The following is a 21,597-nucleotide window of genomic DNA, read 5'->3' on the forward strand; positions in this document are numbered from 1 at the left end:
TCTGTATTTTGTTTTCTTTGTAATTTTACTAGGATAGTGAACAAAGAAAATGATAATTGAGATGCTTACATTTGTTACTAAATATTTAGGATAAAATTTCTTACCAGAAGAAATGGGATTTTAACATCAAATGTAATTATTTGACCACTGAATTATTTCAACTTCTCTTATTTTAAACTAAGGCAAAGGTATAAAATTAGATTTAAAATCATTGTTTTTTACCTTATTTCCTGAGTGCTCACAGAATTTGGTAAAGAAGAATCCAGCTCTATTTTCTACATACAAAGATTGCAACAAATTTTCCATGTCAAATCCTCCCAAGGCACCATCTGCCATGGTTTTAACCTAGATAACAAAACAGAAGTCCATGATCCACCCAAGAACATGGTGATTTTTTACGACACTGTCCAACAACAGGGTTTCATAAATTCTTCCAGGCTGTCATTTTCCTGCTGGACTTTTTATCTTACTTTTGTACCATATAAGTAATTAATGCAGTATGTTTGCCTCTGACTGTCATTTAAGATCCATTTATGGAGCCAACCCTAGCAGCAGACTTCATTCTATTATAAACCAATCTGATTTCAAACTTAATGTTAAAGCGACTTCTCAACCTCAATTATTTTCATGTTTCAGGCACAGTGATACCATTTTAGGAGGCTTCCAAATCTCTGCTGGTGGCCTCTTTCCTACATATTTACTGTTATTTTAGCCTTGAGGTGATGCTATAATAGCTACAAGAAAGTTATAAAAAGAACCATCTTCAAGGTTTCTCAGTGCTGCTCATTAACTGTCCTCAGGGGGTCCCCTCTTTGGACAGTCTCACCCTGTACAGGTCAAGGCCTTCAGAGAGTCAATGGCAATATACGTTCTCATAAAACTTTGTTATTTTGGGGCCTCTCTGCCAACAATGCTGGCAACCCTAATACCATTCTTGAAACACAGAAAGCTGGCTACTTCCCCAAGCACAAGAGTGACTACAAAACAAAAGGATATCTACTGTTCATAGGAACTCTTTGGTATTTGCTGTGTGGAACTCAGACTTCTTTGTAATCTTGAGATAACTGCAGCATGAACAATTTAAGGCATTGTTACAGTGTCTCTCTGTCTCTATCCCTCTGCTAAACAAATTCTAAAGTGAGAATTTAACGTTTTTATGATGTTTAACTATTGGCATTCCAAAAATTTTAAAAAAATCATTATTTTGGTGGGAAAAAAATCCTAGTTGGAAGAAAAAGAGCACTGTTTGCTTAGAATAAAATAAAAAGATATGCAAAATTATATCTAAGTGTTCAGACTCTATTGGGACTACCAAGGTTTCTACCTAAAGTATAGTCCTTAGGGAACGTAAACTTGTCACCTCCAACTGATATAGTAAATCCACATTATCAAGGTAGACACACACTGGAAATAGAATTTCATAAAAAGTCTAAGTTCCCAAGAGAACATTAAAATTATTTTTTATCAAATGTTAACAATTTAATAAAAATAATAGTCTTATTTTGTGTCTAAACCAGAACACAGCTGTTTTTGAAAATAGTAACCAACGGGAGTATATAGCAACATGGTACTACAAAAGGAAACACAGAGGAAATTTCTGTATAAAAATCCTTCTCAGGGGGGCACCTGGGTGGCTCAGTCAGTTGGTGTCTGACTTCGGCTCAGGTCATGATCTCATGGCTTGTGGGTTTGAGCCTCCCATTGGGCTCTGTACTGACAGCCTGGAGCCTGGAGCCTGCTTCGAATTCTGTGTCTCTGTCCCTCTCTGCCCCCTTCCCCACTCGTGCTGTCTCTCACTCTCTCAAAAATGAATTTAACAAACATTAAAAAAATCATTTCGGAAGGAGAAAATAAAATGCGTTGTTTAGTAAAGAAAAAATACTACGGTAAATCAATAAAAATTCTCTAAAGTGGGGCACCGGGGCGGCTCAGTCAGTGAAGCATCCCACTCTTGATTTCAGCTCAGGTCATGATTTCATGGTTCATGAAATCAAGCCATGCATCAGGCTCTGTGCTGACAGCATGGAGCCTACTTGGGATTCTCTCTCCCTCTTCTCTCTCTCTGCCCCTCCCAGCTTGCACACACGTGCACTCTCTCTCTGAAAATAAACAAATAAACATTTAAAAGAATTCTCTAAAGCCAGTTAAATGAAGAATCAAATTAATCTCAAAATACTTACCAAAGGTTCTTCTGTATAAGTGTATCTTCTATCCAGCTGGGGCTTCAGACATTCAGAAATATCAGTAAAAGATGTTAAGCGAATAACTCTGGTGCTTTCTGATCTGTGCCTCAACCTAAATTATAAGAATGAGAACTAATTGATCAACATATTTTGAGTACCCTTGGTATACATGGCATCAATTCTTAGGAGTGACAGAAACCCAGATAGTGGTGGAGAAGAGGTGTCTTAGGCCCAATTGCAACTGTGGAAGCACGCAGCAAAAATGGAAAAAGGCAAGGGGTCAAGACCTCTATCAGCTGTATTACTGACTGGAGGAGGCAGTGAAGCACAACTCCATGAAGGAGATATGGCTGGTGATCCACAGGAGAGTCTATGATATCACCCATTTCCATAACAAGCATCCTGGGGGAGAAGAGGTTCTACAGGAACAAGCTGGTGCAGACACAAGTAAAAGCTTTGAAGATGTCGGCCACTCCTCTGATGCCACAGAAATGCTCAAGTAGTACTATATTGGTGATGTTCATCCAAGTGATCTTAAACCTGAAAGTGGTAAGAAGGACCCTTCAAAAGATACCTGTGCAAAAGTTGCTGGTCATATTGGATTTTGCCCATCATAGGCATTATTGTCTTAGGTTTCCTGTATTGTTACTACATGTCGGAAAAGAAATCCTCCTGGAAGTCAGAAAGCATATCCATTGGGACTGTGAGCTAGAGGCTTGTTTGGAGGCTGAGTGATGCCCTCTCCTAGAATCCTGCCAGTTATGTGCATCCCCCTTGGAGCCCAGATGGCTGGCCAGACATCCACCCCAGACCTGGGGCCAGTGTCCTTCATCTCCCAGAGCCTTACTCCCAAAGCACCCACTCATTGTTCTGTGTCTCTGCCAGTGGCTCCTCTTTCTGCTGCCATTCACCATTGCATTTCCATACTTTGTGTTACAATTACAATCCATATGTCCTAGTGACATTGTCCTTTGGTAAAAATGACTGCCTTCCAATACTTGAAATGCACATCAGACATTCTTAACAGGGCAACACACTCCGGTTTTGAAGCTTTTCTTTTTCCATTGAAGTGTATTACACATACACATATATATGTATTTGAATACATATGTACATATATATTTGAATATAATATTTGAATTTATTTATACGCGTATATAAATCTTACAAATGCATCTGGACACTGTGAGAGAATAGGGAGAAAAACAGTGCAAGTATCAGGTACAGCCTTTAAGAGATGGTTGAAAAAATGAAATCTAGTCCTACAGAAAGACGACTCTCAATAACGTAACTGTTGGTTGAATGAATTCAAGAATATATTATAGATGCCAAATGATGGGAATGGATAATAAATACTATGGAATGTAAGAACAAGAAGTTTCTTTGAGCTGTATTAGTAATGAAAGAAATGATATTTTCCCTGAAAAAATGGGCAGATGAATTCTGTGTGTGCATGTGTGTGTGTGCATGTATATGTGTGTGCGTGTGTGTGTGCATATGTGTGTGTGTGTGTGTGTGTGTGTGTGTGTTTAGAGAGGTTCTTTAGATGGGGGGAATAGTGAGCAAAAATGAAAGTAGGTAGGGAAAGCCTTGTTTAAAAGGCAGCAAGTAAAAAAAAAATAAATAAAATAAAATAAAATAAAATAAAATAAAATAAAATAAAACAAAACAAAATAAAATAAAATAAAATAGAGGCAGCAAGTTAACTAATTTGCTTAGGGTAAGAGGACACTAACAGTTAAGTGAATACCATATAACACATACCAAACACTGTGCTAAACACAATTCACATTATCATATTTAATCCTCACAACAGGTGGGATTCAAAAGGATTTATATGTGATAGTGTGGGGTTCGAGATAATGGAAGATTTTGGAGCTAGACTAATGACTTCAGACATTATCTTGTTATATTTTCTTATCCAGCTCCCTCTCCATAACGCACTGCAATTATTCTAAACCCTATTTTCCAGCTCCTTAAAACGCCCATTCCACTTCACCAATATATCTGCATTCCAATCTGCCAGCAGATTACTTTGCAGCTTCTTCTCAGACAAAATGTAGGTAAAATATGCTTCAGTTTCTCAGGGAAAAGGTAGGTACAACGTGCTTCAGTTTCCACTCCCCAATGAAGGAGACACTGTTTGACTGGCTAACTCAACACCCATTTCCAGTGACATAGCTTTATAACTAGCACCACTGACATACTGATAAAGCTAAATACTCACTTTCTAAGACCATCTTGCAGAGAAGGATTGCCATGTGATATCGTTATGACTAGTGAGATACAAAATGAAGTCTGCTGGGGAGCTTCTAAGAAAGCTCGCTTTTCTGACCAAAGGGAAAAGATTAATGAAAATTGCCCTTCTTCCTTTATGATTGGAAAGCTTGATGTCTGGAGCTATAACATCAATGAACATGAAAGAATGGCAAAGAACATTACAAAAATTCAGGCCCTAATACTTCTGATCCAGGGAAGCAATGCTGGCAGTTACCTACCCTCAGATTTCTTATTCTGTCAGAAAAATAAGCCCAATTTGTCTATGCCATAGTCAGTCAAGTTTTCTGTAATTTGCAGCTGAAAAGACTTAAATTATTTATCAACAAATACATCCACCTATACTTAGCCTTATTTCCTTCCATCCTGTCTCAGGAAAAAGTGTCCTATCTCCTGTTGAAGGTTAATCCCATGGCCTTTGTTCTTGAACTCTTCTTTCCATTCTCCATTGAAAATATAAACCTTTAGGGTGCCTGGGTGGCTCCATCAGTTAAGCATCCAACTCTTGAATCAAGCTCAAGTCATGATCTCACAATTCGTGAGATTGAGCTCCACGTCAGGCTCCATGCTGATAGCACGGAGCCTGCTTGGGATTCTCGCTCTCTCCCTCTCTCTCTGCCCCTCCCCAGCTCACGCACATATGCATGCACTGTCTCTCTCAAAATAAATAAACTTAAAAAAAAAGAAAATACAGGCCTTCTTCTTTCTCATCAATCTTTAACTTCTTCCTTTTCACTAGATACTACTCTAAGCATATTAACAAGCTCAAGTCTCTGCCACCTTAAAATACCTTTTCCCTGTACAGAAAATCATCAAATCACAAAAGAAGAGAGAAAGAAAAAAAAGGAACAAAGGAATTACAAAATAGCTAGAAAGCAATTAATAAAATGACAATGAGTCCATACCTATCAATAATTATTTTACATGGAAATGGACTAAACTCTCTAATTAAAAGGCACAGAGTAGCCTGGATGCTCTCATACATCTGAAAGGAGTATAAATTGTTACAACTCCTATTAAATACAATTTGGTAATATCTTAAAAATTTTTTAAATCACATGAATTTGGATTTAGAAATTCTTCTTTTAGGAAATTATCCTGTAGACATATGCATTAACATGAAATATAGCCAATGTACAATATCCATTGCAACATTGTTTTTAATAACGACAAATACTGGAAATAATGTCCATGTCCCTTAATAGAGTACAAATACAACAATACTTGGCATAAAATGAAAGATAACCAGACATAAGGAGAGATAAGATTATAAGAACAAGAAACGACAGAAAACACAGATTATAGTATATCTATTACTGTAGTACATTTACTGCTATGAAACACTTTAGATAAATTCAGTAAAAACAAAGATACATAGGGGCGCCTGGGTAGCTCAGTTGGTTAAGTGTCTGACTCTTGACTTCAGCTCAGGTCGTGATCTTATGGTTCATGAGATCAAGTCCCACGTCAGGTTCTGCACTGACAGAGCAGGGCCTGCTTGGGATTCTCTCTCTCCCTCTCTCTCAAAACAAATAAATAAATATTTTTTTAAATATTAAGAAAAATATAAAGGTATGCAATAAGTGTATAGCATGATACTATTTTTGAACCATGTATATATTTCCAATTTTGAAAATAAAATAATTTAATTTTAATAAATGACACACACAAAAAACTCTCTAGATGTTCTTCACTGCATGGGAAATCAACTCCAAATTCCCTAATGTGACACAGAAAAATGTCACTATCTGAACCTCCATTATTGTTTTAGCTTTTATCTTGCCTTTTCACTGTAATACACTATATCTAGCCAAAACTTAAACATAAAAACAATGCATAGTTCTCAAAATTCAACTTTTCTCTCAGTTCATACCTGTATGTCTTTTCACTTGTTTTATCACTTGAAAAATTAAGATAATGTCTTCTTCATGGGGATGAGTTCATGGGAACTAATATAATGCAAGAAAAGTATATACAACCAAAACTATTTTTGGAATTAGCAGACAAGGTGATTTAGACCAACTCTCCCTTTGAAGACCAACTAGATAAACTGAAAAAAAAAAATACAAAAATTAATCTGCTAGAAAAAAAATTGAGTGCTAACAATGTAGCTAAGAATTTAGGGGCCAACAGAAATAAACCCACAATTATATGGTCAATTAATCTTCAACAAAAGAGACAGAATATGCAATGGGAAAAAGACATTCTCTTCAACAAATGGTGCTGAGAAAACTGGACAGCTACATACAAAAGAATGAAGCTGGACCACATTTTCACACCACACACAAAGATAAACTCAAAATGGATTAAGGACCTAAATGTGAGACCTAAAATCATAAACCCCTACAAGAAAACACCAGCAATAATTTCATGGACACCAACCATAATCACGTTTCTAGATATGTCTCCTGAGGCAAGGGAAACAAAAGCAAACAGAAACCATTGGGACTTGATTGAAGTATGTGCTGTGCTTCTTCACAGCAAAGGAAACAACCAAAAAAAACCTAAAAGACAACCTACAGAATAGGAGAAGATACTTACAAATGACATATCCAATAAAGGGTTAGGAACAAAAATATATAAAGAATTTACACAATGCAACACCAAAGAACAAATAATCCAATTTAAAATTGGGCAGAAGACATGAACAAACATTTCTCCAAAGACGGCATACGGATGGCCAACAAACACACGAAAAGATGTTCAACATCACTCATCATCAAAGAATTGCAAATCAAAACTACAATGAGATATCGCCTCACGCCGGTCAGAATGGCTAAAATCAAAACTGCAAGAAACAAGTGTTGGTGAGGATGTGGAGAAACAGGAACCCTCTTGCACTGTTGGTGGCAATGCGAACTGGGATAGCCACTCTGGGAAACAGTATGGATGTTCCTCAAAAAGTTAAAAATAGGGGCGCCTGGGTGGCGCAGTCGGTTAAGCGTCCAACTTCAGCCAGGTCACGATCTCGCGGTCCGTGAGTTCGAGCCCCGCGTCAGGCTCTGGGCTGATGGCTCGGAGCCTGGAGCCTGTTTCCGATTCTGTGTCTCCCTCTCTCTCTGCCCCTCCCCCGTTCATGCTTTGTCTCTCTCTGTCCCAAAAATAAATAAAAAACGTTGAAAAAAAAAATTAAAAAAAAAAAAGTTAAAAATAGAACTACCCCACAATCTAGTAATTGCACAATTGGGTATTTACCCAATACAAAAACACTAATTCACGTATGTATATTGTACATGTATGCATATTGTACAATTATGGAGGCAGCCGAACTGTCCATCAATAGGTGAATGGATGAAGACGATGTGGTATGATTTTATATATGTGTATACACACACACACACAATGGAATGTTATTCAGCCATAAAAAAAGAAATCTTGCCATTTGCAACAACTTGGAAAGAGCTAGAGAATATAATGTTAAGTGAAATAAGCCAGTCAGAGAAAGAGAAATACCATTTGATTTGATTCATATGTGGAATTTAGGAAACCAAAAAAATGAGCAAAGGAAAAAAGAGACGGAGGGAGGCAGACCAAGAAAGAGACTCTTAATTATAAAGAACAAACTGATGGTTACCAGAGGGGAGGTAGATGGGGAGATGGGCAAAATAGGTGATGGGGATTAAGAATCATTTGTGATGAACACGGGGTGTTGTATGGAAGTGTTGAATCACTATATTATACACCTGAAACTAATATTACACTGTGTTAAGTATACTGAAATTAGAATAAAAAACTTTTAAAAAGGTGACATAATGGACAACATAAAAGAAGTGGTATATATATACAAGGGAGTATTATTCACCATAAAAAAATTATGAAATATTGCCATTTGCAACAACATGGATGGATCTAGAGAGTGTAAGGCTAAGCAAAATAAGCCAGTCAGAGAAAGGCAAATACCATAATTTCCATGATATGTGGAATTCAAGAGACAAAACAAATGAGCAAAGGGGAAAAAAAGAGAGAAACTAAAATAACAGACCCTTAACTGTACAGAACAGACAGATGATTGTGAAGGTAGATGGGAGGGCGGGGGAAAAGAGTGAAATAGGGAAGGGGATTAAGAGTACACTTACCTTGATGAGCACGGAGTAATACATGGAACTATTTAATCAACTATAAACCTTATAATTTAGTCAACTATAAGCTAATATAGCATTGAAACTAATATAACACTATATATTAACTACACTAGAATTAAAATTAATGATGATGATAATAATACATTAAAAAAGGAATAAATTGGAAAAAGGAGTTTGGGGGCCAAAACTCATTGAGGAAAAAAAATTCCCAGGGGTGAGGATTCTGAGAAGACGTCAGAGTAGGAAGCACCAGGAACCTACTTCCCCACCTAGACAATAATTGAACTGGCAGAATCTAATGTAACTATTTCGGAGCTCTGGAATCTACTTAAGGCTTTCAATTTCCAGGGGAAGGCTTGGACAGTAAACTGTGGTTAATTTTGGTCAGTTAGAGCTCCTAGCACAGCAGCATTTACCCTTCCCCCATCCCCAGCCCTGTGGCAGACAGCTGAGCAAGTGTTCCTGGAGCATTCCGCACACAGCTGCAAGAGCCAGGGTGAGCAGAAAGGACCATGTCTACCAAATATCAGGCATCTGTGTTCTGATCTCTGATCGCTGCTGCAGATCACAGATGTGCAAGAGGCAGGTGGCCATTGTTGTAGCACCCAGTCCTCCTCAGGCTGAAGTGACTTCCAGGGAATTTAAAGAGACATTGCCCTTCCCCACCCCCACCCCCACCTCCATTTTTCTCTTTTCCTCCTTTTAGAAGTCAGATATTAAAGATTAGGATACTCAAATGCAACTGTATATGCAGGGAAAAGTTAGAAAGTAACCACACATGGCCCGGAAAATGCACATACTAGGAAAGACCTAAGAAGACCCTAAGTTTTACCTCAGGCTGATCCTAGGCACAGTCTACAAAAATAAAAAAAAAATTAAAATAAATTTTAAATGGTGAATTTTATGTTATGTGAGTTTTATCTCAAAGGGAAAGAATGAAAGTGAAGTAATAAATTAGTAAACAAAAAATGATTCCCCAACAGATCCCACACCAAAGTTAACATCAAAGGGTATTTATTTAGGTTGAGGGAAAATAATCCCACTTGAAATAAAGAACAACGAAAAGAGTAAATATGTGGGCAAAGCTAAATGAATAAATATACTGTGTTAAATAATGACAATATTCTTGAGAGTCTTATGACTTCAAGTCAAGACTCAAGTTTGAGAAATACCAAACTATTGAAAAAGACCAAATGAGAGCTGGAGGGCAATCTTCTCAGAAGTCTTCTGGTTGTACAGCTCATGACAGGCTGGAGATGAGAGGCACAATCCATTTCAAATTACTCATCTCAGGAGTTGTGCTCCTAATTTAGACTATGCCTGACTCTAATACCTATCACTGAAATACAAGGAACTCATGTAAAAACTATCTATGTATTCAGTTTTCTATTTCAATTTAATTGTCAATTCTTCCAAAGTCTTACCACTGCAGAATAACACTTGGCACGTAAAAAGCCGCACCTACCCTTTCTCAATCACATCGTCCTTCGAAGAAATCAGATACAAAGACTTGCTCTTCCAAGGTTTTTGAACTGCCGTTTTTGCTCTAGGTGGTTTCTTGGGAGATTTAGGATGTTGTAATAAATTGGATTCTTCTTTCTAACAAGTGGTAAAATAATAAACCAGTGAAAAATGAGCCAATATGAAGGGGAAACAAAGCATAGCTCTGTACATATACCTTGAGTTTGTTTTGATCACTAGAAGATCTCCTCTCTCGCTCTACTGTGCTTCCCACTAGAATAAAAATGTACTCCTTCCTAAACTCCCACCTTCTACAGCCAACATGCTGAATCCCTGACAACTTCTTTAGAGTATAAGAAAGGCCAAAGGCTGGTATACCCCTACTCATATCATTGTGAAAGAAAACTCTTTCCTAGAGGGAGAACCTCACAAAACCTTTTCTTTGTTCTACAATCAAATAGTTTTCATCTCTCTGGGGGGTGGAGATGGGAGGATGAGGAATGGAGGCAGGGAAAGGAAGCAAGGATACCACTGGTCCATACTAAAGACCTATATCTTAACAAAACTATTTCCTTCCATTTTTGGACATTTTATTTTTGTTCCCTTTCTTAAATGTTATTTATGGTAAAAAGTCAACTATTTGGTAAAAGCTACATGTATGAATTAAAAAAGTACAAACACTTAAAAGTCCAACTTTGATCTGAGTACGGGAGGCATACATAAATGTAACATTATATAAAATTTAAGAGTAAAGATTATGAAATTATGACACAGATGGAAAAATGTGAGGAAGATGTTAGAAGAAATAATCAGAATACAGAAGTATAAGCGCATTAAAATTACGATTCACAACAAGACCAAGAGAAAATAAGTAATAGTTGCTAGAAGGAGGTGAAGTCAGGAGTGATTTGTCTCTTCAGTTTCCAAATTTCCAGTAGTTTTGTTATTTGAAAAACAAACGCCAACTTTTCTTATATGTCAACTTCTAACAGAATATAATATACGTTCCTGGAGAGCAAGGAATATATTTGCGATGTTTTATTACCCAGAACACACAATAAAATCTTATATACACTCTAGGTCCCTAACAACTACTAATATTTTCTTAAGAATTCCATAAATAAAATTAATTACTTAAGTATGTTTTACACATAACTTCCTAGGTATCAGGGCTCACATCTGTTTCAGTAATTCAGAACACAGCATGACATTAAGCGACACTCAATAAATGAGTGGTACCATAGGGGGCTGAGCTTATTAAAAGAATCATACAAAGCGGTCAAATTCATAAAAACAGAATGTAGAATGGTGGTTACCAGAGGCTGTAGAAGGAGGAGAACGGGAGTTGTTTAATGGGTATGTAGCTTCAAATCTGCAGGATAAAAAAGTTCTGGAGATCTGTTTCACGACAATACAAATATACCTACCATTGAAGTGTATACTTGAAATGGTTAAGATGATAAATTTTATGTGTTTTTCACCACAATGAAATAAGCTTTCTTTAACGTTTATTTATTTTTGAGACAGAGAGAGACAGAGCATGAACGGGGGAGGGTCAGAGAGAGAGGGAGACACAGAATCTGAAACAGGCTCCAGGCTCTGAGCGGTCAGCACAGAGCCCGATGCGGGGCTCGAACTCACGGACTGTGAGATCATGACCTGAGCCGAAGTCAGACGCTCAATCGACTGAGCCACCCAGGAGCCCCGAAATAAGCTTTCTTTAAAAAAAAAATAAGTGTATTATGTAGAGAACTTCCAGATTTTTGCTTGGTGTGTTCAAAGAACAACAGAGAGGCCAGTGTGATTGGAGTGGACTCAGAGAAGAGTGGTAGGAAATGAGGTCAGGAAGTTAGCAGGGGGAGAGATAGCTGTGTAAAGACCTTGGATTTTCCTCTGAGTCAGAGAGGAAGCCACTAGAAAATCTGGAGCAGGTGAGTGACCTGATCATGTATTTTAAAGGATCACTCTGGCTGATTGGTGGGGAACAAACCGTAGGTTTTCTTAATTCATAACTGTTGCAGCATGTACGTTAACAACAACCCCCCAAAAAACTTACGATGAAACTTAAGTATTAGTGTACAAAACCCAAGCATGGATATTTTACCATACACTTGATAAGGAGATCAAAGTTATCAATGTCCACCCTACCTGCATATCAGATACCTGTGGAATGCACGATTTAGGTCTTAATGGCAAGAGGGTTGCCATTTGTGGAAAAGGGTCAACATCCTTCCTTGGTTTCTCTTGACGGAGATGCCAGAATTTCAGTTCAGCACTAGCATGTTTTGCTGGGGATGAATGACTAACACAGAATCTTGGCGCCCTAGTCAAAGGAAAAACAAATTTAAGGTTAAGCTAGACAGTTAAGTCTCCAAAATGGAAAGCCTACAAAATCTATAATACCAGTGCTCACAATTATCAGTCTTACCAAACCCTTTTTCTAAAAATTTCCACTTCTGTTTCTGATGCCTGGCCTTAAAAATATACTTCTCTGTGATATACCAGCTGCCTGAAATCACACTCACTCATATAAAGAGGCAATATACATTAGGAAAAAATAATAAAATTACATTCAAATTACTGTCTGCTTGATCAGAAAAAGAAGTCTCATATCTATTTGATGAAGGAATTTTTTTAAAAAACTAATTTATTTTTAAATACATTTTTAAAAATAGTTTCTAGTAAAATGAACATAAAATGCACCTGTGATCATTTTAAGGCAGTTTAGTATTTATCTACACCAAATAAAAACTAGTAGATGAAATTCACATTTTAAAATATATAAACGTTTTTAAATGTTTACCTGTACTACTAAAGTGAATTGTGATTCATATGATCTATTTTCAAGCCTTAAATCTGAAGGTAAGAATTAGTTTAACAACAATTTATATAAATGACAGACTAACACTGCTTCCAGAAACCCAGGAAAAAGAATGTTTGGCACAATGTCAAGGCCATACTTAATTGGATGGATATCCTGGTATTTAGTCTGTGGGCTCTTTATTGGCTAGAGGGTTAACTCCAGCTGTCAGGCCTGATGCTAATTGCTACTTGGACCAGGTTTTCCCCCCTGATGCCACAGCCCAAAGACTAATTCCCACTCCATATTTCAGGCCTTGGTATAAAATTGCTTCCCTCTAAAATAGAAAGAAAGTAGATATTCCCCTGATGTGAACACAGGTTGGGAGTGGAAGAGAATCCAAAGTTCAAATTCGTTTAAATTCAGAAAGCATACTGTATAAATCTGAGTGGGCATCCTAACTGTATTTCAGAACCCTTACTTGCACACTTGGAAATATCCAAAATTACCTCTTATTCTCATATCAACCAATAAGTGGGAATATCTACAAGATCCTTATCCAATAAAGCATACAAGTACTAACTGGGAAATCTAGGTGTTTCAATTTTCTGATTTCCATCATTATATTCATATGGACTGTGTAAGTCTCTGCTGCCCCTACCATTTTTAATATTCCATTCTTATTCCATTCATAGAATTAATTTTTATTAGCCACTATGTAAATTAACCAAATATTGTGGAATAAGTGTCACAGTCAATCCTAAACTGGTGTTGTATTATTTTTCATGCTTCCATCATATGAGTTCTCATTTACACTGATTGCACACATCTTAATTCTCAATCTCTAGAAGGTGGGAGAAGGCATCTGTCACATAATACTATCAAACATCAAGGGAACTGTATCCAATATGATGTGTGCGTATGTATGTATAGATGTTTATGTGTGTGTGTGTGCATAAGCATGTGTATATCTCCCAATAGAAAAATGGGCAAATGAGATAAAAAAGCAAATCACGACAATTGAAATCCAAATGACTAACAAGCACTGAAAAGGTTATCAGCCTCACTAGCACTCGAGGAAATGCCAGTTACAACCACAGGACACCAATGACACACCAAGACATAGGCAAAAATTTTAAAGTCTGACAATACTAAATGGTACCATGGATTTATAGCAATGGGTACTTTCATATTCTGTCAGTGAGAGAATAAATGGGCACAGCTGCTGTAGAAAAATGGCTATGTGTACAAGAATACACATTTCAGCATTGCTTTGTGAAAAGTAGGAAACAACCGAAATGTTAAAGAAATACCAATATACAATGAAAATTATTAAAATTCTTTTTTTTTAAATTTTTTTAACGTTTATTTATTTTTGAGACAGAGAGAGACAGAGCATGAATGGGGGAGGGTCAAAGAGAGAGGGAGACACAGAATCCAAAACAGGCTCCAGGCTCTGAGCTGTCAGCACAGAGCCTGACACGGGGCTTGAACTCACGGACCGCGAGATCATGACCTGAGCTGAAGTCGGACGCCCAAACGACTGAGCCACCCAGGAGCCCCTAAAATTCTTTTTTTTTTTTAATTTTTTTTTCAACGTTTTTTATTTATTTTTGGGACAGAGAGAGACAGAGCATGAACTGGGGAGGGGCAGAGAGAGAGGGAGACACAGAATCGGAAACAGGCTCCAGGCTCCGAACCATCAGTCCAGAGCCTGACGCGGGGCTCGAACTCACGGACCGCGAGATCGTGACCTGGCCGAAGTCGGACGCTTAACCGACTGCGCCACCCAGGCGCCCCGCCCCTAAAATTCTTAATTACAGACAAATCTCCCATCTAATGTTGATAGAAGACACAAAAGAATGCATACAACATGATTCCATTTACATAAAGTTGTAGAACAGGCAGACAAAAGTATACATTTAGGGATTTATTTGCATACATTATTGCTAAAACTAGAAAGAAAAGAAAGAGGGTGACAATCACAAAAGTCAGGATAGTGGTTGCCTCCGAGGAGGAGTGAGGATATTGTAATCAATAAGGGATCTTCAGTGATCTTGGCAATGTTTTATTTTACAGCCCACGTAATGGTTACCTAAGTATTTGCTTCATAATATTCATCAAATGGTTTATGGTTTAGTTTGAAATTTAAACAATACACATGAGTTAGCTAGATCAAGAAAAAGATAAGAGGATTCTGGGAAAATGGCAATGTGGCCCAATTCATTTTTCTACCTCTCAGAATCCCTCCATACAAACAGGACAACTAGATAGCAAAACTGAAAACTCATGCACAACATTTATAACAGAATGTTAATGTGACAAGGTATCCCCACAAACACCAAGATGCAAGTAGGTAGGACAGACTACTGTCAGCCACAAGACATGCATGGTGTTGGCACGAAGGTAGAAGAAGTGGCTGACAGACCTGAGAATGGAAGAGCACCAAAACAGCTGGAAAAGCAAAGCAGGTCCATGTGAGGGCTCTAGCCCTCTCGAATACTGAGTACACACAAAATTGAATCACATTGCTATTTACCAATAATGAACTGGAAAGCTATATTTAAAAAATATAAGCTATGATACATGCAACAATTTGAATGCATTATGCTTCAATGGCATTTTGCTGTCAACAGAGGTCAGTCACAGGTTGCATACTGTATGATTTCATTTATGTGACATTCTCAAAATGACAAAAGTGGTGACAAGTAACAGACCAATGGTTGCCAGGGGTCAGGAGTGGAGAAGGAGTGTAACAAGGTTGGTGTGAGAGTTTGGAGGGTGACAGAAGTGTTTGCATCTCGGGGGGCCTGGGTGGCTCAGTCGGTTAGGCGTCTGACTTTGGCTCAGGTCATGATCTCACAGCTCGTGAGTTTCAGCCCCACATCAGGCTCTGTGCCGACAGCTCAGAGCCTGGAGCCTGCTTCAGATTCTGTGTCTCCCTTTCTCTCTGCCCCTCCCCCGCCTGTGCTCTGTCTCTCTCTGTCTCTCAAAAATGAATAAGTGTGAAAAAAAAATTTAAAAAAAAGAAGTGTTTGCATCTTGATTGCCATGGTGGTTACATGAAGCTCTACAACTTGACTTGCCTATATGTTAATGTAGAACATAGAAAAGAAGGAAAGAGGAAGGATAGCCTTTTCAATAAGTGAAGGTGCACAACTGGATATCCGTAAGTAAAAGCAAAAATCTCTCAAAAAACAAAAACCAAAGCAACCAAAACTTGACCTAAACCTAACACCTTATACACAAATTAACTCTAAGTGGAGCATAGACTTAAATACATAAAATTAGAAAGGTTTTAGAAAACAACATAAAAGAAAGTCTTTAGGATCTAGAACTAGGCAAAGAATTCTTCAGTTTGAAACCAAAGCATAATCCATAAAAGGAGGAGCTGAAAAATTAGACCTCATCAAAATTTTAAAATTTTGCTCTGTGAAAGACCCCCCTCTTTTTTTTTCTTTCAGATAGTTATATTTATTCTGAATAGTAGGTGCAGGCAGCAACATTTTACATAGGAACATTGTGTTGGTTGAATAAACGTGGCCCAAGACCTCTTTGCCTCTACCCTGATGAAATGTTTGGACTGAAACTTACCTGAAGCCCTTGATAGAGACTGTCCCCCATAGGTCACCCTCCCAGGGACAATCCCACATGTGATGAACTTCAGAATTTCTCCTGCAAGGTCTTTCCTTACTTGTCTTCATGAGCATCTGTTGCTTGGTTTGTCCTGTTTTTTTCTTCAGTTAATTATGGTCTTCATAAATGAGTATGGTAACTTGAGTTTGTGAAAATTGCATTTTCCATTTGTACCTCCAATCCCAGTCCATCACCACAGGGTTCACTCTGTTCTCTTCTATTTGTAACTCTCTTCCACATCGATGAGAATTCTGGTTCTCATTATCTATATAATTTTTACTATTTTGCTTAGTCTAGATTTTTTTAATACAAGGATATAACTCAAGAACAGTCAGATAGAAAAGATGTATACAATAAGGTGTGTGGTAAGGAGTATAGAGCTTCCATGCCTTCTAAGCATACCACTCTCCCCAAATCTCCATGTGTTCACCAACCAGGAAGCTCTCAAAGGCTCTTTGAAGAAGTCTTTGGAAAGCTTGTCTCTGAAAAGACAAGCTAAAGGCTGGGAGAAAATATTTGCAAACTACATGTCTAATGGTTAGTATCTACAATATAAAAATAACTTTAAAACTCAACAATAAGAAAACAATTAGCAAATAGACAAAAGACATGAACAGATATTTTACTGAAGAGGATATGCAAATGGCAAACAAGCACTTGAAAAGATGTTCAGCATCATTTATCATTAGAGAATGGCAAAGTAAAAACACAACAAGATATCACTGTGCACCTATTAGAATGTGCACATATTAGAATTTTCTGTTAAAAATAGAAAATTGTGACAACACCAAACAATGGCAAGGATGCACAGAAACTGGATCCTTTTTACATTGCTGGTGGGAATGTAAAAACGGTACACCAACTCTGGAAAATAGTTTGGCAGTTTCTTTTAAAACTAAAAATAGACTTACCATGTGACCCGGTAATCTCACTCTTAAGACATTTATCCCAGAGAAATGAAGATTTATGTTCATTCAGAATCCTGTACATAAAGGCTCATAGCAACTTGATTAGTAACAGTGAAAGAGTGGAAACATCCCTAGTGACCTTCAGTGGGTAAATGGATGTGTAACATCCATACAACAGAGTGCTACTTAACAATGCAAAAAAAAAAATTATTGACACACACAGCCACTTGGATGGATCTCAAGGGAATCATGTTGAATGAAAAAAGGTAACCCCAAAGATTACAAATTGCATTATTTCATTAAATAATACATTGGTGGTTTCCAGGAGTTAGGGATGGGAAGAGAAGGAGGTGGGCATAGTTGTAGAGGGCAGTACAAGGGAAGTTTGTGGTAACTGTTCTGTGTCTTGACTGGTGGCAAATTCATGAATCTCTAATGTGATAAAATTGAATAGAACTAACTATACACAAACACACAAATAAGTGCATGTGTAACTGGTAAAATATGAAAAAGACCGGTGAATTATATTAATGATGTCAATTTCCTCGTTGTGATATTGGATTAAGTTATGCAAAATGTTACCATTAGGGGAAACTGGGTAAAAGCTACACAGAATCCTCTCTATTACTTCTTACAACCGCATATGAATATATAATGATTTCAAAATAAAAAGTTAAATTAAAAAAACATTTCTACTGTATAGTAATATTTTATTAAGTTGGATGGTGTGTACATAGGCACCCACTATAATTTATACCTTTCTGTATGCCTTAAATATGTTTTTTTATTAATTAATTAATTATTTATTTAGCTTTCTTTTTAAGTTTTTATTTAAATTCCAGGTAGTTAACATACAGTTTAACGTTTGTTTCAGGTGTACAATATAGTAATTCAGCACTTCCACACAGCACCGGTGTCCATTACAAGTGCACTCCCTTACTCTCTATCACCTATTTCACCCATCTCCCCCCACCCCCACTTCCCCTCTGGTAATCGTCCGTTTGTTCTGTATGGTTAAGAGTCTGTTTCATGGTTTGCCTCCCTCTAGTTTTTTCACCTTTGCTTGTTTGTTTTGTTTCCTAAATGCCACATAGGAGTGAAATCATAAAGTATTTGTCTTTCTCTGACTTATTTCACTTAGCATAATATTCCCAAGCACCATCCGTGTCACTGCAGAGGACAAGATTTCATTCTTTTTTATGGATGAGTAATATTCCATTGTATATCTATACCACCTCTTCTTTATCCATTCATCAGTTGATGGACACTTGGGCCATTTCCATAATTTGGCTATTGTAGATGGTGCTGCAATAAACATTGGGGTGCACGGATCCCTTAGAACTAGTACTTTTATATCCTTTGGGTAAATACTTAGTAGTGCAATTGCTGGATCCTAGGGTAGTTGTATTTTTAAATTTTTTGAGGAACCTCCATACTGTTTTCCAGAGTGGCTGCACCAGTTTGCAATCTCATCAACAGTGGAAAAAGATTCCTTTTTCTCCAGATCTTTGTCAATACTTGCTGTTTCTTGCATTTTCTATTTTAGCCATTCCGACAGGTGTGAGGTAATATTTCATTGTAGTTTTGATTTGCATTTCTCTGATGATGAGTGACGTTAAGCATTTTTTTCATGTGTCTCTTGGCCATCTGTATGTCTTCTTTGGAAAAATGTCTATTCATGTCTTTTGCCCATTTTTTATTGGATTATTCATTTTTGGGGTGTTGAGTTTTATAAGGTCTTTATATATTTTTTGGATATGAACCCTTTATCAGATATGTCATTTGTAAATATCTTCTCTCATTCTGTAGGCTGCCTCTTACTTTTTTTGTTTCTTTTGCTGTGCATATGCTTTTTATTTTTATGAAGTTCCAATCATTTATTTTTGTTTGTGTTTCTCTTGTCTCAGGAGACATATTTAGAAGGAAGTTGCTATAGCTGATGTCAAAGAGGTCCCTGCCTATGTTCTCCTTTAGGATTTTTATGATTTATTGTCTCACATTTAGGCCTTTCATCCATTTTGAATTTATTTTTGTGTATAGTGTAAGAAAATGGTCCAGTTTCATTCTTTTGCATGTTGCTGTCCAGTTTTCCCAACACCATTTATAGTAGAGACTTGTCTTTTTTTCATTGAATATTCTTCCCTGCTTTGCTGAAGATTAACTGACCATATAGTTGTGGGTTCATTTCTGGGTTTTCCATTCTGTTCTGTTGATCTATGTGTCTACTTTTATGCCAGTATCATACTGTTGATCACTATAGCTTTGCAATATAACTTAAAGTCTGGAAATTGATGCCTCCAGCTTTTGTTTTTCAAGGTTGCTTTGGCAACCTTGGTCTTTGGTGGTTCCATACAAATTTTGGGATTATTTGTTGTAGCTCTATGAAAAATGGTGGTAGTATTTTGACAGGGATTGCATTAAATGTGTCGATTGCTTTGGGTAGTATAGACATTGGGTAGTATAGACATTTTAACAATATTTGTTCTTCCAATCCAAATTTAGCATGGAATGTCTTTCCAGTTCTTTGTGTCATCTTCAATTTCTTTCATCAGAGTTTTATACTTTTCAGAGTACAGATCTTTTACCTCTATGGTTAGGTTCATTCCTAGGTATCTTATTGTTTTTGGTGTGATTATAAATGAGATAAATTCCTTGACTTCTTTTTCTGCTGCTTCATTATCGGTGTACAGGTAGGCAACAGATTTATATACCTTGATCTTATATCCTGTGAATTTACTGAATTTGTATATCCATTCTAGCAGTTTTTTTGGTATAGTCTTTCAAGTTTTCTACATAGAGTATCATGTCATCTGCAAACAATGTCTTTCTTGCTGACTTAGATATCTTTTTAAAACCTCATCTTGTTGTCTGATTGCTGAGGCTAGGACTTCTAGTACTGTGTTAAATAACAGTGGTGAGAGTAGACATATTTAAGTTTTTAAAGAAAGAAAGAAAGAAAGAAAGAAAGAAAGAAAGAAAGAAAGAAAGAAAGAAAGAAAGAAAGAAAGACAACATTCTATCTATATATGGAAAAGTACAAAGCATATATGTAATCTGGAATACCTAGATAGGAGATGATGCCAGAAAAGTGTGTGAGGGACAAATTATGATAACCTTATTTGCTAATTTAAGGCATTTGAACTCTGCACTGAAAGCTGTGGGAAAAGATCTCAAGCAGAAAAGTAACATAATCATATCCATTACAGCCGCAAAGCAGCTCAATGACCCTCAAATGGCACACATCTTCTCCACTATGTCCCCTCTCTGTTCCCTACTTAGAGTCCTTAAAGTTCCAAGTAAAATATTACCTCTCCTCTGTATCCTGTGTGATCACCACACTTTCTTTTACTATACTCATTTCCCATGTATGTTCCTTTTACTAGATTGTAATCACTAGATTTGTCTATATTTTATCCTCGTGTCCTTAGTACAGCACTTGGCCTATAGTAAGTGCTCAGAATAAATCTATAACTTTTTCAAGATGTACACACACACACACACACACACACACACACACACATACACACAATTTGATGAGATACTGACCATAAAAAAGTCAGGGGTAGTGTGCTCACAAAGTTAAAATGAAGCTTAAATACTGTCCAGTCTTATTATGGATTTTAAACACCCCAAACACTGAATTATCTAAAGGGTGAGTACTTTAAGGAAGGTGAAAAATATGATATCTTGTCATTTTAAATCTCCATAAATTATAAACCAGTAAGACAAAAAAGTATAACTTGTAATTAGCCTAGGAAAAGTAAAAGCAAGTAAGTTTGTTTCATATTATTTTTCTTACCAATAGAGAAGTAAGGGTTTTACAACCTCAATCTGAATATTTCTTAAATGTTCTTCATTCCACTGAGATGCATCTAGCAGTTTAAGTTTTGATAATATTTCTGCAGAAAGGTAGCAATCTCCACTGCTCACTAAATAGCATTTTTTCATCTTTTCAAGATGTCTAAAACGAGAAATACAAATTGCCACGATATTCAACAAACCAAATGTTTTCACTTCTAAAATGTTTCACACAAGTAATGAACTATCTCAAAACCAACACTGAATTACAGGAGTACCAATGTGGAGATAAAAATATTTCTTAAAATAATGAGAATAAGAAAGATATTTTTAGTAGGTTGAACAATGGCCTTCCAAAGGTATCCATGTCCTAAACCCCAGAACCTCTGAATGTTACATTACATGGTCAAAGGGATTCTGCAGATGTGTTTAGGATTTTGAGAAGATTATCC

At 36.9% G+C, this 21,597-nt stretch overlaps 1 protein-coding gene and 1 pseudogene across 15 annotated transcripts in view; one reads left to right on the plus strand and one right to left on the minus strand.

The window, feature by feature from the left end:
• RGS22 (regulator of G protein signaling 22) overlaps window positions 1-21,597 on the minus strand; it is a 176,608-nt gene that overhangs the window by 99,802 nt on the left and 55,209 nt on the right. For 13 of the 15 annotated variants that reach the window (XR_006198137.1, XR_006198136.1, XR_006198135.1 and 10 more), the window contains 5 exons: window positions 21,147-21,308; window positions 12,152-12,326; window positions 10,008-10,141; window positions 2,181-2,295; window positions 223-345 (listed from right to left, as the gene is read on the minus strand). Coding sequence is in view for 7 of the 15 variants with exons in the window: in XM_042923377.1 (XP_042779311.1) it covers window positions 223-345; window positions 2,181-2,295; window positions 10,008-10,141; window positions 12,152-12,326; window positions 21,147-21,308 (709 nt within the window). In the remaining 8 variants the exon portion in view is untranslated. The remainder of the gene's footprint in view (window positions 1-222; window positions 346-2,180; window positions 2,296-10,007; window positions 10,142-12,151; window positions 12,327-21,146; window positions 21,309-21,597) is intronic. The other 2 variants (XM_042923378.1, XM_042923379.1) reach the window with 2 other exon arrangements.
• Window positions 2,394-2,895, plus strand: LOC122211251 (annotated as a pseudogene).

Source organism: Panthera leo, chromosome F2 (assembly GCF_018350215.1).
Source record: "Panthera leo isolate Ple1 chromosome F2, P.leo_Ple1_pat1.1, whole genome shotgun sequence".
NCBI classification, from domain to species: domain Eukaryota; kingdom Metazoa; phylum Chordata; class Mammalia; order Carnivora; family Felidae; genus Panthera; species Panthera leo.